General features: G+C 54.0%; 8 protein-coding genes across 8 annotated transcripts; 6 read left to right on the top strand and 2 right to left on the bottom strand.

The window, feature by feature from the left end:
• Positions 1 to 2,072: 2,072 nt before the first annotated feature.
• On the top strand, positions 2,073 to 4,293 carry N7482_001692 (putative glutaminase; the record flags this gene model as incomplete). The annotated part of the gene is made up of 2 exons (XM_056683817.1): positions 2,073 to 2,505; positions 2,576 to 4,293. 2 exons carry the CDS (start codon positions 2,073 to 2,075, stop codon positions 4,291 to 4,293), a joined length of 2,151 nt encoding a protein of 716 aa, XP_056547423.1.
• A 661-nt stretch (positions 4,294 to 4,954) lies between these two features.
• Positions 4,955 to 7,508, top strand: N7482_001691 (uncharacterized protein; the record flags this gene model as incomplete). The annotated part of the gene is made up of 5 exons (XM_056683816.1): positions 4,955 to 5,107; positions 5,236 to 5,389; positions 5,449 to 5,560; positions 5,694 to 6,807; positions 6,873 to 7,508. The coding sequence occupies 5 exons, from the start codon at positions 4,955 to 4,957 to the stop codon at positions 7,506 to 7,508; spliced, it is 2,169 nt and encodes a 722-aa protein (XP_056547422.1).
• Positions 7,509 to 9,020: 1,512 nt separating this feature from the next.
• yap1 (putative bZIP transcription factor AP-1/Yap1) lies at positions 9,021 to 10,934 on the bottom strand (the record flags this gene model as incomplete). Its single annotated transcript, XM_056683815.1, has 3 exons — positions 9,021 to 9,171; positions 9,242 to 10,389; positions 10,458 to 10,934. The coding sequence occupies 3 exons, from the start codon at positions 10,932 to 10,934 to the stop codon at positions 9,021 to 9,023; spliced, it is 1,776 nt and encodes a 591-aa protein (XP_056547421.1).
• A 1,721-nt stretch (positions 10,935 to 12,655) lies between these two features.
• On the top strand, positions 12,656 to 13,688 carry N7482_001689 (tudor domain-containing protein; the record flags this gene model as incomplete). The annotated part of the gene is made up of 3 exons (XM_056683814.1): positions 12,656 to 12,706; positions 12,797 to 13,541; positions 13,600 to 13,688. 3 exons carry the CDS (start codon positions 12,656 to 12,658, stop codon positions 13,686 to 13,688), a joined length of 885 nt encoding a protein of 294 aa, XP_056547420.1.
• A 1,187-nt stretch (positions 13,689 to 14,875) lies between these two features.
• ncr1 (sphingolipid transporter NCR1) lies at positions 14,876 to 18,832 on the top strand (the record flags this gene model as incomplete). Its single annotated transcript, XM_056683813.1, has 3 exons — positions 14,876 to 15,148; positions 15,235 to 18,679; positions 18,729 to 18,832. The coding sequence occupies 3 exons, from the start codon at positions 14,876 to 14,878 to the stop codon at positions 18,830 to 18,832; spliced, it is 3,822 nt and encodes a 1,273-aa protein (XP_056547419.1).
• An 859-nt stretch (positions 18,833 to 19,691) lies between these two features.
• Positions 19,692 to 23,328, top strand: N7482_001687 (putative importin beta-4 subunit; the record flags this gene model as incomplete). Its single annotated transcript, XM_056683812.1, has 4 exons — positions 19,692 to 19,737; positions 19,810 to 22,132; positions 22,346 to 23,082; positions 23,150 to 23,328. The coding sequence occupies 4 exons, from the start codon at positions 19,692 to 19,694 to the stop codon at positions 23,326 to 23,328; spliced, it is 3,285 nt and encodes a 1,094-aa protein (XP_056547418.1).
• Positions 23,329 to 23,803: 475 nt separating this feature from the next.
• N7482_001686 (uncharacterized protein) lies at positions 23,804 to 24,307 on the bottom strand (the record flags this gene model as incomplete). The annotated part of the gene is made up of 1 exon (XM_056683811.1): positions 23,804 to 24,307. One exon carries the CDS (start codon positions 24,305 to 24,307, stop codon positions 23,804 to 23,806), a length of 504 nt encoding a protein of 167 aa, XP_056547417.1.
• Positions 24,308 to 24,724: 417 nt separating this feature from the next.
• Positions 24,725 to 26,993, top strand: N7482_001685 (putative C6 transcription factor; the record flags this gene model as incomplete). The annotated part of the gene is made up of 6 exons (XM_056683810.1): positions 24,725 to 24,793; positions 24,850 to 24,959; positions 25,045 to 25,130; positions 25,192 to 25,844; positions 25,927 to 26,654; positions 26,723 to 26,993. 6 exons carry the CDS (start codon positions 24,725 to 24,727, stop codon positions 26,991 to 26,993), a joined length of 1,917 nt encoding a protein of 638 aa, XP_056547416.1.
• Positions 26,994 to 27,007: the final 14 nt, after the last annotated feature.

Genomic DNA, 27,007 nt, shown 5'->3' with positions numbered 1-27,007 from the left:
CAGGGCCACCTTGATGCTCAGGCAAGGTTACATAGAAGTTCAGGGCATGATGGATAGTGTATTTATTACTTCACAGATTTACAGCATAGCTTTAGCTGCTTGCATCGTCATTCTACCACTGTTGGCGGAGCGACTGAATCAGAGCTATCCGACCTCCACCCCGTTCTTTCGCGCATGTTGTGCAATAAACACTTCGCAGCCTTTTGGTCGCTGCGATAACGTAGAAGCCAGCCCCCTTAGATGATGTCTGTGAGTGGGTGCATCGTGAGAACTGGGAATATAGGACATGGCTTACAGGCTACCAGACTGTGCCGTGCGGTCAATAATGTATTTTCTGCTCGGACATTCGACTAAGCCCGGCCTAGGACTTGTAGCGGGTGGTGATGAATGTTTCCCTGCGTCATCCGAGCAGTTTGTGAGTCACTAGTGCATATGGTAGGGAGGAGGGGTGTAAAGCCACCTCTATTAGTCGAGATCGTCGGAGATGAATAGACGGATAATGATATTGAGGGTTCGGATAGAGCTGGGACTATCCTGGCAAGAGTGAGAGCATTGCAAGCCAATTACTATATCTTGCTAGCCAAGCCTTGAGTGGGACCAAACGCTAGAACAGGGTCTACATACCATGAACGGGTGAGAGCATCCAGATGGAGGGCAAACGGTGGTCAATTTCTGGCCCTCGCTCCACCATTCTCAATGGCTCTACGGTGTACGGTTGGAAGTGTATCACTGTTCAACCTCTTCGCCAATACCAATTTCAGAAGATGTCTTAGAGAAGGCGCTCTGGAGCACTTTCGCCAACAGGAATACCATTCTGCTAAACCAGGTGAAGTCGTCATTTCTGGTGAAAATATGCGAGTCCTACGCGGGCCTATTGGGCTCAACATGGCGACACGGGTCTGTTCTGTCAGCCTAGATTTTTCCTCGTTAGTAGGGTCATGAAGATGGTTAGAGCTGGATCGTGGAGGTCAACTCAGTGCTATCTTACGAAGAACTTGCGTGGAGACTGGCAATTTCGGGTCCTATCATGAAAGCCAACTATCATTTATTTTAATGTGCGCATTTGTTCCAGCCACGAGAATGGAAGTCTGTATACTGGCTCACGCACCTGGGGCCAGCAGGCTTGTTCCGGGAAGGTCCCGTCAATTCCAGCTAACAATGTCAGCCTAGCAGGGCCTGCAAACCACGGATTTGATGTCGCCTGCAACAAGAGATCTACCCCAGATCGCGGCCTTGTGGTCACCTCGTCTCTCTTAGCTTACATCTCGAATTTCGAACTGAAATGGAACAGCATCAGTTCCGCAATACACATTCAGGTACCCCAAGAGTCATCCATCAAACTACTGACACCGGTTCCATTATTCGCAGTTAGATCTGTGAGAAGTTCGATCCGTCGGGCTTCTCTGTGGAATATGCCGGTCTGGCGGGTCTTTGTTGATATGTCCGTCCGTGAAGAAGAGCTCTAGAAGACGGAATATAAGATCAAAGTATGAACATGAACTACTATGAACCGTGAACCACGGATGTATGAACGATGACTGGAATATCATCTTATAGTTCAGTGCGTCCTGCGGAGCGAGCATTACTCGCGCTACGTCCATTGACTAGGGCAAACCCAAGTCCCGCCCCGAGGTCCTTCAGCCCAGCTGTCTTTCGTAGCAACCCCGCGATGGCTGTCGCGGCCTCCGTGATGGCAGGACGTGGTTGGTGGACTCGACTCCACCTGGGAGATTCGCCCTTCGCGATCAACCACGCCATGCGAGAGGAGAAACAATGTGGAGACGGGCCCCGACCCTCCCCCCAAACAATATGACGACAGAGTATTGGCATGAGGCGGGCCATCAAGGGGCATTTCGTCGTTCCTTTCACTTCTGACGGCTTCGTGGTCAAAAGTCGTGGAGCCTTGAATTCTTACTACGCCTATCGTCTACCCTCTCTCTCTCTCTCTTAGTTGACCTTCATTGGGGCGCATAACCGGCAGGAGTGGCCGTCCGTCGTTTCTTCGATGCGCCCGATGCACCACACCATCAGTCCACCACCGAAGTGAACCGAAGTGAGGCGAACCGCGAGAAATGCATTTCGATCTCAGGCAATTGGGACTGGGTTCGCTCTGCGCTTCGCTACTCTCGTCCTTCTGCGGCGATCAGGGCCCCATTACCCATCACCCAGCCCGGCCACCATCATACCCCCTGGCGGTGCGCAACCCATACTTGTCCACATGGATGCCGGCCGACCGTGTCGAGCAGCTGCCCTACGCCGACGCGCAGTTTTGGGCCGGTCACGACCTCGGCTGGTCGGTAATAGTGCGGGTGGATGGCCAGGTTTATAGTCTGATGGGCGTCCCCGACTTGGAAGCCAGCACGATTCGCCCGGCAGCAGTACGCCGTGCGGAGTTTACATCGACTCACTCGCTCTTTGATCTGACGGCGGGGCCAGTGGCATTCACTTTGGACTTCTTTTCGCCCGTCTCACCGTCCAATTACCTGCGGCAATCGCTCCCTTTCAGTAAGCTGACGCACGGCGGTTTGGTGCACCCATAATTTCCCAAATTGGACCTAACGTGAACCTCGACTAGGCTATCTGACGGTGCAGGTAAGGAATGTCTGGGGGCATGATATTCAGATCTATTCAGACATCGATGGGAGATGGACGGGTCGGGAACACCGCTCGGTACATGAGTTGGAAGACCATGATGGCCTCATTTTCCACCGCCTCTCGGTTGAGGATGCGCCGCAATATGCAGAAGAGAGCGACATGGCTCTCTGGGGAGAGGCCATTCTGGCTTCCCGACCAGCTGACTCGAGCGTCCTCTCGGCGCTTGCTGGAGATCCTCGGGTGGTTCGCGCTGCCTTTGTAGCGCACGGTGATCTATCTGGAGAGGAGGTTGGGTGGTCCTCCCGGAGCGTTGCCGCTCTAGCTCATGATCTGGGGAGTGTCATTGGCCATGCCTCCGTCAACTTTGCTGTCGGCTATGAGAGGAAGAAGGCCATCAATTACCTAGGGGATGCATACACGGGGTTCTACCGAGCGGAGTACCCCACTACTCATGAAGCACTCTCCTTCTTTTTGGATGACTATGAAGATGCTCGACTGGAGTCTTGGGATTTGGATGCCGAGCTGTCAGCTTTTGCTACCGCTGCTGCCGGTCCCAAGTATGCGGATATTGTTGCGTTGTCAACTCGTCAAGCATATGGAGGCATTGACTTGACGATCCCCCACGACTCGCTCGCCACTGATGGTGTGTTGGCTTTTATCAAAGAGCTTTCTAGTGACGGTAATGTCAACACCATTGATGTGATCATGCCGGCTTTCCCTATTTACTGGGTCATGGATCCTGACTGGATCCGCCTGTTACTGGAGCCTGTGATGCTGTATCTGGATGCTGGTCGTTGGCAACTTCCATATACCATTCACGATCTTGGCTCCCATTACCCTCATGCTATTGGTCACGATGATCAACAAGCGGAACCGATGCCAATCGAAGAATGCGGGAACCTGCTCATTCTGGCACTCGCTTATGTTCGAGCCACTGGAGACGAGAGCTGGACTCATCGGTACATGGATACCTTCCAGCAATATGCCGATTATTTGGTAGACAACAGCATTGACATTGCCAACCAGCTTTCATCCAATGATGCTGCTGGGCCTCTCCCTAATGAGACAAATCTGGCCATCAAAGCGGCCGTTGGCATTAAGGCCTTTGGAGAGCTAAGCGGAAAGAAACATTACTCGCTCATTGGCGACAAGCATGCAGATCTCTTCTTCTCGCAAGGTCTGGGCACAGATGAAGACCAGACCCATTTTGTTCTGGAATACCCTGACATGCCAACCACATGGAAAATTCCGTATAATCTGTACCCAGATGTCCTACTAGGCCTGGAGACCTTCCCGAACGAAGCATATACAATGGGCAGTGAATTCTTCTCGACGGTCCGCGGCGAGTATGGTGTGGCACTAGATCACCGGCAGGACTGGGCCAAGTCTGATTGGAACATGTGGTTGGCCGGCACGTTTGAGACGAGCACGCGGAATGAGTTTGTCGACGACTTGTGGGCATTTATGACCAATGGTAAGCACAACTGGCCGTTTTCTGATCGCTATGTTTCCACCTCTGCCCAGGGCAGTGAACCAGGCATCCCATTACTGTGTCGTGCCCGTCCTACTGTCGGTGGCCATTTTGCCTTGTTAGCATTGAAGGGTCCGCAATCCATTCAATCACTATCAACGCACAAGACCAAAGGTACTAGAGGGTCCAAGTATAATAGGTTCATGGATCCGGCCAGTGAACTATAATTCGTGGTCAAGTGGAGTATGACGAGTGGCTCCAATTTATTCCTTCCGGTGTATAGATTTCTGGTCAAAAGGTAGCCTTCCTTCTATATTTATATCTCGGTGTTTCCGCTTCCTTACTCGAAGTATGTTTGCAAACCTGCCAAGTAACCAGGCGCATTAACCCTTCTGAATACTCATGACTCATGAACTCATACTTTGAAGACTGGATAATTTTCATTTTAACGGCGACTAGAGTGGCCAGTCCCGTACTTCATGACCGCGGGACTTGGGTGTAGAGTGAATCGAGTAATGCAGCAAGGACATTCGTCTAGGTAGGCCATGAATCAAGATATTCCTGGGGAGGCTCTGTTTAGGTATCAAGGCGCGAACATAAAGAAGCACACGACTCTTCGGATTTCATAGGTAAAACACATTTATACCTATTGGGATTATGCGGTTGGAGCCACATTCCTTACTATCTGAAAAGTGTTATCGCCCGCTGAATAGGAAACTTCCTCGGACTAGCTCACAGATAATTTAGCGGAACCTTCCTGGTTATACTCCCACTGGAACCCTCTTCCCTTATCACCTCTCCAGAGGCGCCAAAGGCAGGTGTGTTGTGAAGCCCGCGCCAGGGGTGCTTACCTAATCTGCATGTCACGCCTGCCCAGTTGCTTCATCGATGCGCAGTGGATCTTCTTTCGCCCTTCGACTAATTTCACCACCCGTCTTTCTTCCTTTTTGCTTTCTCCCTATCTCCTTCCGCCATATCCCTCCCCAGCCCTTCACGATTTCCGGCACCCCTACTCTATCCCCTCCTTCACCCATGGCGTCTGTGAGTTGCTCCTGCTTCAGCCGTCTCCCCTCGTGCGGTGCTCGACTGGGCACCCAATTCCTAACCGCGACGACACCACACCTTGAGTCCGAATCAGCCCTTACTGATGCTGTATCTTTTACCTTTAGCCCCGTCCTCACAACTTCGGTTCCCAAGGCTATCCTCTCTCGAACGGTGCGACGCCCTCTGGTCCGGCACCCGGAGCCACGCCGCTTCTTCCCAACAATGGCAGAATTATTCAGAATGGACCGACTCGGATTCTGTGCATTGCGGACGTGCGAGGTATGGATGGCAAGACGATGATTTGACACTGGGCAAGGCTAATTGGGTACGCGATGCAGGAAACCTGAAGTCTCTGAATGAGCTGGCGAAGCAAGCTCGCGCAGACCACATCATCCACACGGGTGACTTTGGTTTCTACGATGATACTTCGCTGGAGCGCATTGCAGACAAGTATGTGCCTTTCTAGAGTTCTCGGCTCATAGTGCTGGGGCTCGAGATGAGACGAACACACTTCGCATCATCCGGGCACCAAAGCCTCAAATAAACGGGGGATAAGCTAACCTTATTTTTTGTCTCCGTGCAGAACCCTTAAGCATGTGGCTCAATATTCCCCCCTCCTCCCCGAGAACGTGAAGCGGTCAATCGCACAGGTTCCCCCTCAGCAGTCGATTAAGCAGCGTTTCACTCCGGACCAGCTACCCCTCTCTGAGCTGCCCATGCTCCTTGACAAGCGCATCACCCTTGATGTTCCTGTCTACACAGTTTGGGGTGCTTGCGAGGATGTTCGTGTGTTGGAGAAGTTCCGGTCGGGCGAGTACAAAGTGGATAAGCTGCACATCATTGACGAGGCCAACTCGCGGTTGCTGGATATTGGTGGTGTTAAGCTGCGTCTGCTTGGACTGGGTGGTGCGGTGGTGATGCACAAGCTGTTTGATAACGGTGAGGGAAAGACAACAATTGCCGGTGGCCAGGGTACTATGTGGACGACGCTGCTGCAGATGGGCGAGCTGATTGACACCGCTAACCGAGTCTACGACCCGTCCGAGACCCGTGTTTTCGTCACCCACGCCTCGCCTGCCCGTGAGGGCATGCTGAACCAGCTTTCCGTCACTCTCAAGGCAGACTTTTCTGTCTCTGCTGGTCTTCACTTCCGCTACGGCTCTTCCTACAACGAATTCTCTGTCAACCCTTCTTTGGACCACTACCGTGGCAAGCTCGCAGCCTCGAAGGCATCTTTCACCGATGTTTGGGAGACCGTGCGGGGCGAAGTAGAGTCAGCCATTTCCTCCAACGAGGCGCAGAAGACTTTACTCGACAACGCTCTGGATGTGGTACAGAAGATGCCTTCCATTGCTAACGGCGGCAACCCCTTCGGCGGCCCTGTTGCAGCTGGCAACGCCGCTGGCCAGGTGGACGAGAGCGCTTTCAAGAATATGTGGAACTTCAACCTTGCGGATGCTGCCTTTGGATACCTGGTCCTGGAAATTGAGGGTGGTCGGATCGCGACGGAGATGCGGGCTCAAGGTTTCAACTTTGCCCACCGCAGTGGCAAGCCTGCGCCCGGTGGTGCTCAGCCTGTTGCCAGTGGTCTTCCTGCTACCACTGCCTCTCCTGCCCCCACTGGCGCGGGTGGCCGGCCTACCGCAAACACCCCCCAGTTTGGCCAAGCTCCCCCCCCCGTGGTGGCTCTGCCGCCGGTCAGCAACAGGGCCCGGCCAAGGGTCAGCCGGCCCGTGCTTCGCCTGTTCCTGCCATCCCCAAGCCTGCGAGCCCGCAGCCCCCTACTACCACATCCGCTCAGCCAGCGGGTGAGGAGAAGGTCGCTGGTGCCGACACTAACGGCGCCGTTCAGCAAGAGAAGCCTGGCGATTCTCCCGCTCCTCGTGGCGAGAAGAAGCCCAGCAACGGGCTCTTCGTGTCCAACGTTGACAATGAGCAGGCAGTCCGTGAGATGCTTCCCGAGGAGGACCAGGCTAAGGTTGTCAAGATTGAGAAGTACGGCAAGTTCAACCATGTCGTGACATTCGCGACTGTGGAGGATGCCAAGGCTGCTCTCGACCGTCAGCCCATTGAGTTCAAGAAGCCCACTCCTGGCCCCGGCCCTCGCAAGCCCAACTTCAAGTTCTTCGAGGACCGCAGCCGTGGCCAGGGCAATGCCGGAACCTGGCAGAGTAGCACCCGCGGTGGCGCTAGCGTCGGGCAGCGTGGCTACCAGAGCGCCAGCGATAGCGAGGGTGCTCGCCGGGGTGCATTCGGCGGCCGTGGCCGTGGCCGAGGTGATCGGGGCCGTGGCGGCCGTGGAGGCCGTGGCGGTAGCTTCAAGGGCAGTTCGGCTGACTCCCCTGGCCCCTCAACCCCATCTGGTGATAAGCCCGCCACGTCCGGTGGAGATGCCTAATCGCTGAGATGTGGCATATTCTTCGTTCTTGACTCTTACCTTTTGGGTTGTCGGTACAATTATCGGCCACTCTGTTTTCCTACGTCCCAATCCCCATCATGTTGACTTTCTATGCCACCACCTCACACTTTCTCGCCTCATATTCTAATTCTTTTGTGTCTTTTTTGACTCCCGTGAACCATTTTCAAATTCCCCTTTCTTTTTTTACCTGCCACGTTCCGTTTTTAGCAAGATGGTGCTTCCGATTTGTGTTTCTAGATGCCTTTGTGTTCTATTCCTCATACCTACAGGAAAGGATATCTCGGCACTCGGCAACATGAAGCACGTTGGCTATACTCGAGGAGTGAGTCTGGAGAGTGCGTTTGGTTGTGACACGCAGAGAGTGAAAGACGCAAGCAAAACAAAAGAATGCCAAAAAAAAATTATTACCATCTGCCAACCCAACCCCCTTGTTTCTCCCCTTTTTTTCTTTGTACTTTACTACCCTTTTCCCACTGGAAGAGAACCAAACAGCGATACCCTTACAGCTTCGGTTTAGACTGGCGTGTTGTGTAGTACAGGTCGAGCTTCGAGCCCAACAATTGCTTCTAGTGAGCGGTTCTAGACGTAGCTCTCCCTTTTTTTATTATTTTTTTTTATCTGTTATCCCCCTTCCTCGGGAAGATTAGGTCGATTTGATTTTGATCTTGCAATTAGCTGCCTTGTTGGCGTTGGCTGATAAAAGCTGGGTGACATAATCCCAGTGTGTAACTAAGTTAACTAGTACGTACAGTCACGTTGAGACAAGCTTGATCTGGGTCTCGAGCTCGGATCCACGTGGCGATTAAGCATATTCAAACCATGGACTGATCCACTTCAGCTACTACGAGATCGAATGGAAAGAAAGACAGAACTGAATTTGTGTACAATGGTACATGTCAGAGCCACCATCAAGGAGTGCAAGCCATCCCAATCCACCAGGACTAAGTAATTCCAGTTCGCCAAGATCCCAAATATTCCCTTCCGTTACAAGAGGCCGGCTTCCGAGCCGCCTCATCCAGGCGCCGCAGTGTAAAGGCCAGACATGATGGCGCCTGCAAGGTCCGTGTCTCCATTCGCCAGGTTTGATGATGATAACAAGAGACGCATGCACAAAGAACAAAAAGGCATAAGTACCGAAGAGAGAAAGACGAAGATCTGAAAGAGAAAGATCAAGAGAAGGAGGGCATTGGATTGATAAAATTCTCCAAAAAAGTGAAAAAAGACAGCGAGGGGTACGCCGTAGACATAAGTGTCAAGATTCAATCTCTCAATCTCTCGAGATGTGCGCAGTCCGTGTCCAACATTTCATTGTTTTGTTCCAGTTGTGCTTGATGACGCCGTATGGTTTTCAAATGACATTCGATGATGGGTATGAGAAGAAGATAACGTGGTACAGTTTCAATGGACGTAAGAAGCGGCTTCCGTGAGTCGTGAAAAAATTGGTGGATGGGCCAGATGGGATCATCCCCATCGTGGAGATCGCTTAGGTTGTTACTTGGCGCGCCCCATAATATCGTCGACATCACGCTGGTTCACGACCACGCCACCCTCAGAGCACCGGGCCTTGGTGCGCAACTCGGAGCAAAGGTTGTCGACGTCGATCTCGCCGTTGCGGAATTTCTCCATGGATTGGAGACGATCCCTGTGATATGTCAGTAAGAGCAAGGAGGAGACACTTTGCATAGGTCGCTTGGAATGGGCAAGAAACATACCAGATCTTGGTGCACGACAACATCTGTGAATTGTCCTCGCCTGGGACAAGTTCTTCCTCCAGTCTGCTGTCGATTTGAGCAATCAGGTCCTTCTTGGGCATTGGGTGGGTCACCGCTTCGGTGATGTTGTGAGATGGACTACCCAGGTCGGGTAGGGGGAAAGCATCGTTGAAGAAGGAGCCAAAATCCTGGGATAGCACAGCGTCCTGCGGCTCGCGCCAGTCTCCGAAAAGCACGGGATCGAACTGACCGCCATTTTGTTGAGCCAGCCAATCGAGCCCAGCCGGATCCTCCACAGAGGGCGCTGGTTGGTCGCTCGAGACACTGTGGGACTTGGATTTGTCTCGAGCAGCTGGAATGGGGTTATTGATGTTGCCGCAGGCCATGCCAAGTTTCGCACAGAAAGATTCCTCACCATTGACGGAGCCGTGAATCTCGCAAGTATTTGCCGAGTCATGATGGGGCTTCGCCTCGGGCGGAGAGTTCAAGCTTGGCTCAGGCGAAGTACCATTCGACGAGAGCATCTGACTCTGGTGAGAATCAGACGAAGATGACGGAGAGTCCGAGGTGGAAGTGTCATGATTTGATGCAGCAGACTGCTTGACGTTGTTGTAAGGGGACTTAACGGAAGTGGTACTGCCAGGGGTACCGTGCGAACCGGCATAGTTGGACTTTGCGCTGCCAGCTCCGATGGGAGTGTCGGTATGGGACATGCTCGGAGCACCGTTGGGCAAGTTGTGCAAGCCATCGCGGCTCAGCACACCTGGTGCACGGTTGTCCTTATTCTTGGATTGATCATTCTTGTTTGACTGGCCGTTGAAGAGATGCGAGCCCGGAAGATCACCAAATTTGGGAAAGTCAAATAGGAACTCATTGTTCTGCAGGCCGTACGCTCCCCGAGTGTGGGCACTCGGGATGGCACTCATCGCCGAAATACCGCTACCGCTCGTCATCCAGGAGAGACGCTTACGGTATTCACGGAGTTCCACCTGTAGCCGCTCTACCTGGGCCCGAAGCAGGCCATTTTCTTGGTTGGCCGTGTCGGACGACTTTTGCAGTTCGTCCACCTTGGTTTCCAAGTCTTTCAAATGCTTCTCCTTTCGCTCACGGAATGCACGCTGGGCGGCCCGGTTTTGGGCCTTGCGTTTCTGTTGGCTTGTGTCAATAAAATCCAACCCCGTTGTCATGATTCGCCGAACAGGCGATGGATGCCTACCGTGGTGGGTTCCGATGTCAGAGGCTTCCGGCCGGGCTTCTTGGCCTCGCTCTCCCGCCGTTTCTTGCCCGTCTCTTCCCCATCCACCTCCGACTTGCCGTCCATCGACTTTCGCTTCTCACCGATGTCATACTCGGTCGACGGACCACTACCGGGCAGGTCACCAATCAAATCGTCCGATCCAGGGAATTCGAAGTCGACCTCGGGATTAAAGTCCAGGAATGGGCTTTCATCTTCCCCGAAGCCGAAAGCGTGTAATTGAGAGTTGTCGTTGTCGAATCCCCCAGAGGGTGGGCCACTCATTCCATTGGACGACGTATGGTCCGGGCTGTGATCGGGTTTGATGTGGGGGGTGTGGTTAGGTTGGCTTTGCGAATTATGGGCGGGAGTGTTGGAGGAAAGAGCGGCTAGCAGGAGGTCCTGCTGGCCCGGGGAAAGGTAGAGCCCCTGCTGGTACATCTGCTTGTAGTCGCTCATTATGGCTGGCTATAGGTGACAGATGGGAAACAGGAACAGGAGGTTGACAAGGTTGCAGGAAGAGGTGGGGGAAGATGTTGAATGAATGGTCGGGTTCGAGAGACTCCGGGAGCAGGAATCGGGCGTTGCGCCCGCAAACGATGATAGATAATTGAACTAAAATGGAGATGAGAGTTCTGAGACCAGAACAGGTACAATCGCCCACGCTGGAAGCCTGGGTGGGAGGTTCCCCTGGACGATCTGAAGACCTGGCTGAGGGGGAGGAGTGGAGTGGAGGGGGAGTGTCGAGGGAAGAAGTTGCGGAGGCCTGAGGCTGGAATGGAGTGGAAGCACTAGCAACGTGCACCAAGCCCAGGATCCAAGCACTGCCTGAGTGCGGCTAGAGGCAGCGGTGGTACTGTATGGATGGTATGAATTGTATGGGATGTATGAGAAGTATGAGAGATCCCAGAGAGAAAGATGATGAAAGAGGAGGCGATCTCTTAGCGGTGGGTGAATCGGGCGCATCATTGGCCCGAGATCCGGAAGCAGGTGATCCCAGGCGATTAGCAGCCAATCAGGACGTGGCATGTGGTGCGCCAATGGGATGACTCAGCATTCCGGAAGCCTCAGGCGTGAACGGAGGGGGCCGGGCTGCTTAGAAATCCACGCAGGAAACCACGCAGCGCACCTTCCCAACATCTTCGATGCTCTTCGATGGGGTCGCTGTGATTCGCTCCTGCTGTCTTTCGCCTGCAACTTTTCTGCGCGGTCCAATGTGCGGGCCAGTGAGACGCGTCCTTCCCCTCCCTCCTGTTTCATTGCCCATGACTCATAACGGCCCGTATCCCGCCTGACCAGTCGACCAGACGGCCCGTAGAGTCCCCCGTCCTCCATACTCCCGTAGTACAGTACACTGTACGGAGTACACATTACGGTATACGGAGTACTAGGCCAGGGTCTCGCCCCACTTCCGAGTTCTGCTAGTTACCAAATGCCTCCGATCCAGGATCAGACCACGCCTCCAACCGTACTATGTACTCCTTCCTCCCCGGACAGAGGGCTATGATCCTTGGCTCCGCGTGGCAAACTCATACTCTTATTCATGTCGCCCGGTCTCGAATGTCGACCCACTTTCTCCCTTCGCCGGATAACCTGAATTGAATAGCCCTCGTGCAGTGCTGACCCCCAATATGGCTCCTCCCTATCTTGGAGATCCAGACACGAGTTGATGGGCAAATGAGCAAATTAGACACTCCGCACACCTTTCCCCAGTTGTCCAGCGCTGGAGCTAATCGGCACCCATCATCTTCTTATCAGGCCCCGTTATCGGAAGGTGTACGTCAGCCGGCTCGTCGCAACTGACCAGAAAAGCATGAAATATGTAATGAAGTGGTACTAGTACTACCAGTATACAATCTGCACATGTAGTCAAATGAAACGATGGAAAGTAAATATTTTGAAATAAGCCACTGCAAATAATAAGTCTGTGTATGTCAGTATTCCAAGACAGCCATACCCCGGACGCATTTGAACGCTCGCGACGGCGACAGATCACATGACCGCAATCCCATGGGCAACCCCGTTGAGCCTCGCCCGCAGGAAGTTCTCCGCATATCGCATATCCACCCTTTAACTAGCGCCCAGAGACTAAGACCTTTTTCACACTTCTCGGATTTTTGATTTGATCAACCCAAGGCCGTTTCCTCCCTCCACAGCAGCACCTCCACTTGCTGCCCACCATGTCCGACGTCGCCGCCCTGGAGGCCGAGGTCAAGGAATTCAAGATTCAAGTATCCCCTCCTAGTCCCTGATCGACTTGCATAACGAATGAACCACGAACCATTATCCCAACTGACTGTCCTTTCTTCCTGCTTTCCCAGCTTGAAACCGTCCAATCCAGCTTGCAGGTAGAACCCGATAACACGGAGCTGCAAAGTCTCAAGACTGAACTCGAAGAACTCATATCCCTCACCGAAACTGCCATCGCCGAGCTCAAACCGCCCGCAGCCGCATCCAAGCCGGCGCCCGCACCACCCAAGGAGACTTGGTCGTCCAAGGATACCGGTTCGCGCCAGTCCCAGCCGGCCGTAGAGCGTACCGACGAGACTTCCATACCCCCTCCCGCCGTCTCCTACTCCGTCAATGAGAACGTCCTGGCCCGCTGGGCCTCGGGCGACAATGCCTTCTATCCTGCTCGCATCACCTCTATCACGGGCTCCTCCAGCAACCCCGTGTACCTGGTCTCGTTCAAGTCGTACGCGACCGTCGAGAACCTGACAGCCAAGGACATCCGCCCCATCGCGGGCACTGACTCTCGCAAGCGCAAAGCTGATGGAACCTCAGGCAATTCAGCATCCCCGTCGCCCGCCCCATCGTCGGCCTCGCATCCTAACGTGATCTCGGCGGCGGCCGATATCAATCCCACTCTGGCCAACCAAGCCCGTCAGGAGCCCAGCAGGGTTGGGGATGGACCAGCACGCCCCGCTAAGGCGCCCCGCAAGGTCAAGGCCAACAAGGAACTGGAGGAGGGCAAGAATAAATGGCAGAATTTTGCAGCCAAGGGCAAGGGCAAGTTTGGCAAGAAGGACAGCATGTTCCGTACGGGCGAATCGGTCAACGCACGAGGTACGTTGGGTCTAACCCGGTTGATTGTTGCGGTCACAGGGCTAACTTTTATGTCAAGTCGGATTCACGGGATCGGGCCAACAGATGCGCAGGGACCCGGCGAGGACCCGCCACGTCTACCAGCAGGCCGACGATGAGGGCTATTAAAATGTTGTCTGGCCCTTCAGGGAAGCCGTGCGATAGTCTTGCAGCAGCGGGCCTCTGGTTCTATGGCCATGTCACGCGCCTTTCCTGATTCTTCTGTCCCCCTCGTCCCCTTTTCTTTTGAATGATCCCTCATGTTCTCATCGCTAACTGGATCGGCGGTGCAGATAAACCATCTTTTGTGTATTTCTCGCCCAGCGGAGTTTGTGTCCATAGATTACGGTTCTTCAGGGGATTTGATGATTTGTTAGGAAGTGATATCCACAATTAGTGGACCACCCTTGCCTTGTCGTGTAGCTTTCTAATCGTGATTTTCACTTCAGATCTGCGTGTGGTCCTCTGGTCCTCTCTTATGGAGATGTGCCGCTTGGCCTGCGCTCCGAGCCTCCGAAATGCAGGATCGTCGCTATGGCTGACAACTGCCCGCCGCCTGGAGCCCAGCCGGGCGCGTTTGGTGATTACGCTGGGCACCGAGGGGTCTTGTACCTATGTCGTAACTCTTATGATAGTGCAACTACCCACCTATGTAAAGATCAACCAATAAGCCACTCAGCTGCGCTTGCATTCAGAACACGTAATGAATCCAACTACTGATGGGCTAGCTAACTATTGCAGCTCTCGGTGTAACCAGCAGAAAGCCATTGTAGGTATATGTTCCCGCCTTCATGCGCTTCTTGCAAGTTCAGCATGGATGACCACAGATGCAGGATGAGCCTTGGCCAAGAGTGCGCCCGAGCATGGGCAGCCCTTGCGGTGCCTGACTTGCGCGCTCAGCTGACGCAAAGCATCTCCGGTCGCCGGCCTGGCTGGGCGGGGCGGCGGTACCCGCTTCTCCTCGACCTAGCAAACGTCATTTGCTTCTGCCCATCTCTGGACTCTCCTGCAGCTTCCCAACTCAGTGACTTTTCGACCACTACCTAACCCCAACCTCTTCTCGCGCGCTTTTCTGAGGCCTGTATTTGTGGATTTGTGCCGATTCCGACCGCGCTTTTCTGTTAGTCTCGCTTGGTTGCTGCTCCTTGCGCCTGCAGCGCCCGAGTCGCGACCAGTCGACCCGTCTCCACCTTGCATGAGCAGGTCTGCAGGGCCGACTGTCGGGATTGAACTTCTGCCACTCCAGAGAACCTGCCCACAGGGAATAGAAATTGGAGGAGCACGACCATCTCTCGCACCGCTTGCCCCCGTCAAAAATGCGGCAATTGGGGTTTGTTGCTGCGCTCGTTGGGTTGAGCTCCCTGGTCTCGCTGCCGGCACTGGTCGGCGCTCAGGGCGTGACCGAGATTCATGAAAAGGGCCGCTGTGCGATCCGCGGGCACTGCGGGAAACAATCAATCTTTGGTGGCGAGCTGCCTTGCCCCGACAATGGACGGGCGCAGCAGCCAGCGGATGAGGTACGGCAGAAGCTGGTCAAGCTGTGCGGTCCCAGATGGGAGGAGGGACCTGTCTGCTGCCTCGATGAGCAGGTGAGATCATTATATCCTTGAGGCTTTCTGTCTAACTCCACAGTCCTTAAGCAATGATACTGACTGGGCGTATTTCTTCCGGGTAGATTGATGCACTGTCGAGCAACTTGAAGCTGGCTGAGGGTATCATTGCCTCCTGTCCAGCCTGCCGTACCAACTTTTTCGACATGTTCTGTACTTTTACCTGCTCGCCTGACCAGTCGCTCTTCATCAACGTCACGCAGACGGAAGAAGCCCACTCGGGCAAGACACTAGTGACCGAGTTGGAGAATATATGGTCTGAAGAGTACCAGAGCGGTTTCTTTGACAGCTGCAAGAACGTGAAGAATGGTGCTTCTGGCGGGAAGGCAATTGACTTCATCGGTGGTGGTGCGAAGGATTACGCGCATTTCCTGAAGTTCCTCGGCGACAAGAAGTTCCTGGGTAGCCCATTCCAGATCAACTATCGGACCGAGCCCAGAGGTCCCGACTCGGCTGGTATGAAGGCGTTGCCTATGAAGCCAAAAGCCTGCAATGACGCTGACAAAGCGTATCGTTGCTCTTGCGTCGACTGCCCTGACGTGTGTCCCGAGTTGCCTGCTGTGTCTAGTCAAACCTCCTGTCATGTGGGTCTTTTACCATGTCTATCCTTTGCTGTCATCATCATCTACTCCGCATTTCTCACGCTCGTGATGGGCCTCGCGAGCTATGTTACATACAAGGAACGTCGGTTCCGCAAGCCCGAGCGAGTGCGCTTACTCCAGGATCCCACGCCCAGCGAAGATGAGGACGAAGGCGAGGTTGTGCATCGCGGCGGCTACATGGAACAGCCCCAGGGTGTTTACAAGCCAAACTCCCTTTTGTCTGCTCTGTTTCACCGCATTGGTGGAGCCTGTGCTCGATTCCCAGCGGTCACAATCGTCTCCAGCTTTGTTGTCGTGGTCCTACTTAGCTTGGGATGGCTGCGATTTACTGTTGAAACGGACCCCGTGCGCCTCTGGGTGAGCCCTTCATCTGCGGCCGCTCAAGAGAAAATGTTCTTTGATGAAAGCTTTGGGCCATTCTACCGAGCCGAGCAAGCCTTTTTGGTGAATGCAAGCGGCCCCGTTCTGGAGTATGACACCCTTGCATGGTGGTTTGAGGTCGAGTCCCGCGTGCGGCGAATGATTTCGCTGGACCAGGGCCTGAATTTGGACGATATCTGCTTCAACCCAACCGGCGATGGCTGTGTAGTGCAATCCCTGACCGGATACTTTGGTGGCTCCATCGCTAACCTGGACCCCGGCACGTGGCAAGCTCGGCTGCGTCACTGCACCGAATCACCCGGTGACCCCAGCTGTCTCCCTGACTTTCAACAGCCTTTGAAGCCGGAGATGATTTTGGGTGGGTATGACAGCACTGGGGATGTTCTGGACGCCGAAGCGCTCATCGTGACCTGGGTGGTGAATAACTTTGCTCCGGGCACTGACGGTGAAGAGAAAGCAATCGACTGGGAGAACAGCTTCAGGCGCATTTTCGATGATGTCCAGGCAGAGGCTGCTGAACGTGGCCTTCGCGTTTCTTTCAACGCAGAGGTAAGCCTCGAGCAGGAATTGAACAAGTCTACCAACACCGATGCGAAGATAGTGGTTATCAGCTACGTGATCATGTTCATCTATGCTTCTCTGGCTCTGGGGTCTGCCACCGTCACCTGGCGGTCTCTCTTGACGAATCCCGCCAATGCACTCGTGCAGTCCAAGTTCACTTTGGGTATTGCCGGCATCTTGATTGTGTTGATGTCTGTCTCTGCCTCGGTGGGGTTATTCTCAGCGGCCGGGGTGAAAGTGACTCTCATCATTGCCGAGGTCATCCCGTTCTTAGTTCTGGCAGTGGGCGTGGACAATATCTTCTTGATCGTCCATGAATTCGAGCGTGTCAACTTTAGTCACCCTAATGAAGAGGTCGATGAGCGAGTGGCTCGCGCCGTCGGCAGAATCGGACCCAGTGTCTTTCTGTCTGCCGTGACCGAGACCGTGGCATTTGCTCTAGGCGCCTTTGTAGGCATGCCTGCCGTCAAGAATTTTGCTGCGTACGCAGCGGGTGCGGTGTTTATCAACGCCATTCTGCAGGTCACCATGTTCATCTCCGTACTTGCTCTTAACCAGCGGCGCGTGGAGAGTCTTCGCGCCGACTGCTTCCCGTGCCTTACCGTTCGGAAAGCGAACTCCTTTGGCTTGCCCAATGAACACATCTACGATGACCACGAAACAGAGAGTGCTCTTCAGAGCTTCATCCGCCGCGTCTACGCCCCATTCATTCTCGATCGGCGCGTGAAAGCAGGAATTGTCATCGTCTTCCTGGGCCTCCTGACTGCAGGTCTCGCCTTGATCCCGGAGGTAGCCCTGGGCCTCGATCAGCGAATCGCACTTCCAAGTGACTCCTATCTCATCCCATATTTCAATGACCTTGATGCTTATTTCCGCACTGGGCCTCCGGTTTACTTTGTGACTCGTGATGTCAACGTGACCGAGCGAAAGCACCAGCAACAGCTTTGTGGGCGATTCACTACCTGCGAAGAATATTCCTTGCCGTTTGTCTTGGAACAGGAATCCAAGCGGCCGAACGTATCTTACCTTGAGGGATCTGCGGCAAGCTGGCTTGATGACTTCTTCTACTGGCTCAATCCTCAGCAAGATTGCTGCAAAGAGGACGGCAAGCTTTGCTTCGAGGATCGCATCCCACCGTGGAACCTGACCCTCTATGGAATGCCGACAGGGCCCGAGTTTATCCACTACGCTGAAAAATGGATTCATGCTCCTACCGATGCTTCGTGTCCTCTTGGCGGCAAAGCACCCTACAGTTCTGCAGTGGTGATCGATGAGGAACACACCATGATCAACGCTAGCCATTTCCGAACGAGCCACACTCCTCTGCGAAGCCAAAATGATTTCATCCAGGCGTACATTGCGGCTCGACGAATTGCCGACGGAATTTCTCAAGAATACAAGATCGATGTCTTCCCGTACTCGAAGTTCTATATCTTCTTTGACCAGTACGTCTCTATTGTGCAGCTGACGGGCACTCTCCTCGGATCGGCAGTAGCCATCATCTTCCTCTTGACATCTGCTATTCTCGGGTCGGTCGCTACTGGTGCGGTCATCACTACCACAGTGGTGATGACCGTGGTAGACATCATCGGCACGATGGCTATTGCCGGCGTTTCATTAAACGCTGTGTCGCTTGTGAACCTGGTCATCTGTGTGGGTATTGGGGTGGAATTCTGCGCTCATATTGCCCGCGCGTTCATGTTCCCCTCACGAACTCTTCTGGAGAAAGCTCCCGCCCAGTTCCGCGGTAAGGACGCCCGTGCCTGGGCGGCACTGGTCAACGTGGGCGGAAGCGTGTTCAGCGGCATCACCGTGACGAAGTTGCTGGGTGTTTGCGTCCTGGCGTTTACTCGCAGCAAGATCTTCGAGATTTACTATTTCCGCGTGTGGCTGGCGCTGGTCGTGTTCGCCGCCACCCATGCACTTATATTCCTACCGGTAGCTCTGAGCTATTTCGGCGGCGGTGGTATGTGCACCCTTCACCAGGCCTACTGTTAATTTACTGACGGACCCAGGATATCTCGACCCGGCCACTGACGGTGGCCTAGAGGCCAACCTTGTCTCGCGGGGCTACCGGTCATTGCTGGTAGATGATGCTTACGACTCTGATGAATACTAAGCGTACTAAGCGCTGCTTGCTCGGCATAGCATTACCTTTACTGAATTTCAGTCTCAATTTTTGATCATAATGGGTCTTCAGGCAGTTGTCATCTTGGGCTGAGCTCGCCAATAGTCTTTAGCCACGGATTCACGGATACACACAACCGGGAAGGGAACTGGCGTTCTCAAACTGGGGGCGTTTTAGGATTTTTTGGTATTTTCCACGTCTCGATCTATGCATGCAACATGCAACTATGTCCTCCATAGGAGCCACATGTGTACACGAAGGCCCATTAATAGCATTGTTCGGCCATACTCATCTGCAGTAGATCACATGCCCCTCGTGAGACCACACAAAAAACCCTATAGATGCGCGACCCAAACTCCACGTCACAAAAACATAAACGAACCACAAAGTAAAGGATAGAGAAGGGGGAAAACCGGGTGCCCAACCCAACTGGGCCAATAGCCCAAGAGAAAAGTCCACTTGTCGCCTGTGCGGGCCCAATAATTCCACCCAATTAACCCAATAAACGGAAGGGCTACCCCTCGACGCGGTTGATGTGGTCCCTCCAGCCCTAAACCCAATCGGGGCACCCCCCCCTAAATTTTTGGTTTTTTTCTGCCGCGTCTTAAGTTTTTTTTTTCTTCTCTTTCTTCTCTTCTTCATCCCCCCACCATCCTCTCCTTTTTTTTCTTTTTTTCCTTTCTGTTGTTTCATTGAGATACCCCTTGAGCCGTTTGTCCTCGCCGACAAGCTGCTCATCTTTTCCCTGTCCCCCTCCCTGCCTTGAATTAGGGACTTGGGACGCACCGCAGTGACGTTCTGACGATCACAATAAGAAATCTTTTGTGATACCACATCTCCCCCATCAATCATGGATCAACAACGTTTCCTGCAGCAATTGCAGATCATCTTGGACCGTACGTGTCAAATAAACCGCCCCTTTGTGTTCTGCAAGATCAACTCCCATGCTAAATCTCATTTCTCTCCAGCCTCTCAGGGAAATGTCAAGGAAGCCACCGGCATCTTGCAAAAGGAGTTCTACAGCAAGCCCCAGTCCCTCGTTCTCCTCATCCAGATTGCCACCGGCCATGAGGACCCGAACCTTCGCCAGCTCGCCGCCGTTGAGGCTCGTTCGCTCGTCCAGAAGCACTGGTTGAAGGTTGCGGCGGACCAGAAGCCCCAGGTGCGGGAGCAGTTGCTCCGCTCCACCATGGGAGAGAGCTCGTCTCTCGTTCGTCACTCGGTCGCTCGGATCATCTCGGCTGTCGCCAAGATTGATCTCCAGGATGGCGAGTGGGCGGATCTACCCAACGTTCTCCTGCGTGCGGCTGACGGCGGCAACCAGGATGAGCGGGCCGTAGCTATCTACATTCTGTTCACCATTCTGGAGACCCTGGGTGAGGGCTTTGAGGAGAAGTTCCAAGACCTGTTCACCTTGTTCAACAAGACCATCCGTGACCCCGAGAGCGCTGAGGTCCGCATCAACACTCTCCTGGCTCTGAGCAAGCTCGCCTACCACCTCGACTCGGAGGAGAACATGGCTCCCGTCAAGGCTTTCCAGGATATGGTTCCCTCCATGGTCGCCGTCCTTAAGGATGCTATTGACCAATCTGAGGAGGACCGTATTATGCAGGCCTTTGAGGTCTTCCAGACTCTGCTTAGTCTCGACCCCGCCCTCCTGACCATCCACCTGAAGGACCTCGTCGTGTTCATGAACGAGCTCGCCGCCAACACTGAGGCCGACGAGGACACCCGTACTCAAGCTATCAGCTTCCTCATGCAGTGCGTCCAGTACCGCAAGCTGAAGATCCAGGGTATGCGTCTCGGCGAGCAGCTGACTCGCACTGCTCTGCAAATTGTCACTGAGCTAGATGACTCCCCCGCGGATGATGATGATATCACTCCGCCCCGCTCTGCTCTGGGTCTTCTCGACATTCTCGCCCAGAGCCTGCCTCCCAGTCAAGTTGTTGTGCCTCTGCTCCAGACCTTGGGTCAGTACTTCAACAGCAATGACGCCAACTACCGCCGTGCCGGTATCATGGCCCTGGGTATGTGCGTTGAGGGTGCTCCCGACTTCATCAGCACTCAGATGAAAGAGATCTTCCCCATGGTTCTCCAACTCCTTGCCGATCCCGAGCCCAAGGTCCGCCAGGCCTCTCTGCACGCCGTTGCCCGTCTGGCTGACGACCTCGCCGAGGACCTCAGTGCCGAGCACGAGCGCCTCATGCCCCTGCTCTTCAAGAACCTGGCCAGTGCCATGCAGGAGTACCAGGGAGAGGAGGATGGCCCCACTGTTGATATCATGAAGGCTGGTATTAGCGCCATCGATGCTGTTGTTGACGGTCTCGATGAGAAGGACGTTGCTCCCTACCAGACTGAGCTTGTGCCTATCCTGCACAAGCTCTTCCAGCATCCCGATTTCAAGATCAAGGGCCTTGCCGCTGGTGCTCTTGGTTCGCTCGCCTCCTCTGCTGGTGACTCTTTCCTCTCGTTCTTCGATGAGTCCATGCACCTGCTTCAGGAGTTCGCCACTGTCAAGGACAGCGAAGAAGAGCTTGACCTCCGTGCTAGCGTCACTGATGCTATGGGTGAAATGGCCGCCGCTGCTGGTCCCGAGCGATACCAGCCGTACGTGGAGCCCCTCATGCGTGCCACCGAGGAGGCCCTGCACCTCGGCCACTCCCGCCTCAAGGAAAGCACCTACATCTTCTGGGGTGCCATGGCTAAGGTCTACTCGGAGCACTTCTCTCCCTTCCTGGATGGTGTTATCAAGGGTCTCTTCGAGTGCATTGAGCAAGACGAGGATGACCTTGAGCTCGACCTTGGTGAGGCCGCCAAGGATCTCATTGGCCAGGAGGTGACCGTTGCCGGCCGGAAGGTCAAGGTTGCCAGTGCCGAGGATGATGACGAGCTTGAGGGTGATATCGAGGACGTTGATATTGACGAGGACGACGAGGATGCCTGGGATGACATTACCGCCACCACCCCTCTGTCCCTGGAGAAGGAGATTGCTGTCGAGGTTATTGGTGACCTGGTCACCCACACTCGCAGCTCCTTCCTGCCCTACTTCGAAAAGACTATTGAGACTGTGATGCCTCTCGCTGAGCACCCTTACGAGGGTGTCCGCAAGAGCACCATTAGCACGCTGCACCGCTCCTACGCCATGCTGTTTGCCATTGCCGAGGAGACCGGCCAGATGCCCAAGTGGCAGCCTGGTCTGCCTCTGCAGGTCCAGTCCGCCAAGGAGGTGAAGAAGTTCGGCGAGATCCTCATGACTGCCACCATCAAGATGTGGGCTGAGGAAGATGACCGGTACGTTATAGACAATTCTTTTGCTTCATTTGTTTTTGGCCCGGCTGTTTGCATGATGATCCTTTCCGCTTAACCCAGCTCACTTTGACACACCAAAGAGTGTGATTGATGTAAACGGCGATTCTACATTCTGATACATACATATGCCGATGGCTTTTTGCTATTATGATCTTGGTTGTCGATGACATTCATTTACTGACTGATCGACTCTAGTGCTACCGTCGCCGATATCAACCGCAACATGGCTGAGAACCTCCGCTTCTGTGGCCCTGCGCTGATCTCTGATGAGACTGTGCTGCACAACGTGATTCAGATGGTTACCGACATCATCACCAAGCAGCACCCCTGCCAAATGGAGTTCGGCCCCGAGGAGGAGAGTCTCGAGGCTGGCGAGGAGACGTCCGAGTTCGACTGGGTTGTGGTTGACACTGCTCTGGATGTCGTCTCCGGTATGGCCGCCGCCCTGGGCCAGAGCTTCGCCGAGCTTTGGAAGGTCTTTGAGAAGACCATCCTGCGTTACGCTAGCAGCACCGAATCCCTGGAGCGCGCCACCGCTGTGGGCGTTTTGGCCGAGTGCATCAACGGGATGGGCGGCGCTGTGACTCCGTTCACCTCGTCGTTCCTTAAGCTGCTCCTGCACCGCCTGGGTGACGAGGACCCCCAGACCCGGTCCAACGCCGCCTATGCCGTCGGCCGTCTGGTCGAGCATTCGAACTCTGATGCCGAGATGGTCAAGGAGTTCCCTACCATCCTTAGCCATCTGGAGTCGTGCTTGCAGATGAACGTTTCTCGTCTGCAGGACAACGCTACTGGCTGTGTCTCCCGCATGATCCTGCGCCACCGTGACCACGTCCCTACCAAGGATGTCCTGCCGGTGCTTGTGAACATTCTCCCTCTGAAGAACGACTTCGAGGAGAACGACCCTCTGTACCGCATGATCTGCCAGATGTGTAAGTTCCATTCTTTTGTTTGGACTGTCTTCCTTCGACATCCACGCTGACTTTATTTTCCTTCTAGACAAATGGGAGGACGCGACTATCCGCGAACTCACACCCCGCCTGTTGCCTGTCTTCCAGGCGGTGCTGACGGGCGATGAGGACCAGCTCGAGGACGAGCGCCGTGCCGAGCTTATCGAGCTGGTCAAGTGGCTGAACCAGATGCAGGCGGGCGCTGCCCCCTGGGTTGAGCAGCTGTAAAGATGCTATGACGGACTATATTTTGTGATGACCCTGGGCTGAACTACGCGTAATGGAATAGACGGATGATTTGGAACCCCCGAGATGACTAGACGATACCCCGTCTCGGCGGTAATTTCCCGCGATGAATGATGAAACAAAAGTTACTGCTGTACATAGTTCAATCGATTGCTTGCCTTGATTGACTTCTATCATTTGGTTCCTCAACCTCTTTAGACCCCATTGATTCCGCTGTATACGAAGTATGCTTGGTCTAAATTACTTTGCGCCGATCGCCTAGACTTCTCCAGTTGGGCATCGTCGCTCGAGCCCCCGTGACGTGTGTGGCGGGGTCTTCAATTGCCAGGGTTCAATATGAAGAAACCTGAATCCAACCTCTACCGGCTCCCAAGTCTCATTGGCTATGCTTGCAAGACCTGATCTCGAGGGTGTGGGAGAGAAATCGAGATGACTGCCTGGCTCGTGCGGATGCTGATTACTCCTTCACCATGAAAACTGGGGCAACCAGGCAGTGCGGTTTTCCCCTCTCTCCATCCATATCGCTGTCCAGACCCCACGCGCCCTGCTTCCCTGAAGCCTTGTACGTGATTATCCGCCTTACGGTAACTATCTTGTCTGATGTCCGACCGCCGATTCCCACGATGCGCTTACGCGATGCTGACATTGCTGACTCCCTTCCAGCGGTCCTTGTTTCGACGCTATTAATCAGCGACAAGTACCAGTCCACAATGGTCACCTTTGTCTCATCCCCGATCAACTGGATTCTACCGTCGACAAGCTCGGGCGGGTCAATCAAAAAGCCGATCAAGACTGTATCGAAGCCATGTTTCGGGTGTGACTGCGGCGACGAGGAGTGCGATTGCTGTATCTGCACGGTGATGTGAAGGAGGCAGATCGAACGGTCTTCTCGGAGCAGTCGACAAGACTGACGAGGAACCCTGTTGCATTCGGTGGATTGAACTGGGGGACTCCCGGCCATTGACGGTCGTCGTCACGACGAGAATAATCAAGAGCTGTTCTGTTCCGTGGGTGTCTTTCTGCTTTCTTGGTTCTCATAGGTTGATGGTGCGATTGTGTTTGGGTTTACGCTTCGGCATATCTTCGAAGTATATATCCCCGTTCGGTTGTTAGCCGAGAGCCAGCTCCCCTTTAGACTCCGCAGAATGCAGCTTTATCATCTCAAGAACTGTGCGCTATAGCTGGTAATAGATACCTTGTACCGCTTCAAGATTCTGATAGTCTCTCCACCGCCTCACTTTGGATACCCTATGCATTCCGACACCACATCCCCCCCCACAAAAGAAGCATTTCTCCACTCTCGGGATCGCGGGCTTCCGCTGACTCAGCGCGCTACAGTCTATCCGTTCACAACGATCACCACCGCCTCCTAATCCCCATGGATCCATCCGACGACGAACGGCCGAAGCGCACGGCGCGCGCCTGCGATTCATGCTATAAACGCAAGGTAGAGAGACCTGTCACTTAGTTCCAACTTCGTAACGCCATCAACTAATGTGCCAGATCAAATGTGACGCCGCCGCGCCGCAGTGCAACTGGTGTAGCCACCATAACCTCCCCTGTACTTTTGAACGTGCTATACAGCGGAAACGAAAGACGGAAGATCACAGAAAGTACGTCTTGTTTTCTCACGTGTTATTTGCTCTATTCTCTCTCCATAGGGTAACCTGTTCCCCGCTGACTAACCATTTGGTGAAGTCGGCAAAAAGCCTCGCGGCTATCAGAGCGTATCAGCCGCATTGAGCAACTACTGGCGGAGAACCTGGTGCAGAAACCAGGACCTAGTATGTTCCACCCCTCCAGCAGACCGCGATATCGGCCTTGGGAATAACCAAGTTGAAACAGCCCCACCAGATCTCTCCCAGATCATCATTGGCAACTCAACGCCCAGTAGCCCACGCAGCACGGTCAGCAGAAACTTACCCCCACCGTCGTCGTCTGTGGGCGTTCATTTTGCTGGTCGAGAATTAGGTGTCGTCAGTCTCCTCACCGGCGTTCCATTCTTTCTCCCCGAGGGGCAGGATTGGATCCAGGCTCGCACCGGACAGACCATATCGCGCGACACGCTCAGTCCTGTGCATGTACCATGGGGAAAAGAGCGCGGCGAGGGCTCCAAAAACATTTTGATCGATCTGACAAGTCAGGATTTGTTCGACCTTCCGGACTGGCGGATCGTACAGGTGTATTTTGTGGCCTACAAGAATTCCACTTTAATGCAGCGGCTCTTCCCAGTCATAGACGTCGATTTGTTCGAGGAGACCATACGTGCAGCTTACGAGCAGCCACACTCAAGCTCCGGACAAATCAGTGCCCGAGCGTGTGTAATTGCCTTTCTCGCCTTTGTTTCCCGCCTCCCCCCGGTCAGGGCGCAGGTCGAGAATGCAGTATCCTTTGCTTCAGTGGACCATGAGGCTCTCGCTAGCAAGGTCCAATTGTTGGTGGCGCAGATTATGCAAGAGCCCGCTACTCTGGACGGCTTACAGGCAGTCACTATGCTGGTAAGACCTTACTCCCATTACCCGTGGCAATCCATGAGCATATCTTGGACCAGGGCTAACAGGATCGGGCGTGATAAATCAGACGCTTCATGAGCTCACCTCCGGAAACTTGCGAGCTATCGATTACTTTGGATCAATCGCCGGACGCCAACTCTTCATGCTGGGTGCAAATGTGACCTATGATCGAACCACCCCCGTCAGCGAGCGGAGTCAGAAGCGCCAGAAACAACTGCGCAATCTCTTTTGGATCTGCTATACGCTCGATAAAGATAAGGCCCTTCGCACAGGGCAACCGCCTGTCATTTCGGACGATAATTGTGACTTAACCTTGCCAGAAGGGTATACGGATCGGGCATACACGGACCCGGAGAAAGACGGCAATTCCTCGACGGAGCCGGTGTTTCCCTTTGATTTACGCTTGAGTATGATCAAGTCCCGGGCCCACACCCACTTATACTCCGTGAGCGCTCTCAAAAAGTCTGACGCAGATCTCTTGAAGTCCATTCGGGAGTTGGACGATGAGTTAGAGGAGTGGCGGCTCTCGATCCCGCTGCAGTGGCGCCCGACCATGTCGTTTTCGCAAGAGGCTTCCGATCCCAATATGAGCATGCATTCGGTCATGTTGCGTCTCAATTATTATCTGTGCATGAGCATCATTCACCAGGCGAGCAGTCGGTGCAAGGCGTGGATGCAGGGCAGCGGAATGATGGATGGGGTGAGCTCGAGTCTCGCGCTTTCGGTGGAAGCCAGCCGGTCCACTCTCTGTTACTTGGGGGCCGCAGAACATGTACTGGTGAGGGAAATCTTCTGGTAAGGCTCCTCTTTCGTAGAGTATCAACCTTGTACGCTTGTGGCTAACAAATCGCATTTTGATCCAGGACGCTCTTATTCTACCCGATGTCCGCACTCCTGAACATCTTCTGTAGCATTCTCCAAAACCCATTGGATCCACGCTCGCGCGACGATCTGGATATCTTGAAAATGGCTACCGCCATGATTGGCCGTATCTTCTCGCGGCAATCGCGCGAGAATGAGTTCGAGAACTTCGAGCTGGTGGCGGACTTTGTCGCGGAGCTGAAGCGACTGGCCGAGTGCGCCATTGATAAGGCCTGGCGCGAGCAGAGCGCGGTTTCTCAGATACCGCAATGATCTTTTTCACTCTT

The sequence above is a fragment of the Penicillium canariense genome (genome assembly GCF_028826845.1).
Source record: "Penicillium canariense strain IBT 26290 chromosome Unknown utg000001l_segment0_segment0, whole genome shotgun sequence".
NCBI lineage: Eukaryota > Fungi > Ascomycota > Eurotiomycetes > Eurotiales > Aspergillaceae > Penicillium > Penicillium canariense.
The sequence above is the reverse complement of the archived record's forward strand: the minus strand, read 5'-3'. Positions and strand labels throughout refer to the sequence as shown.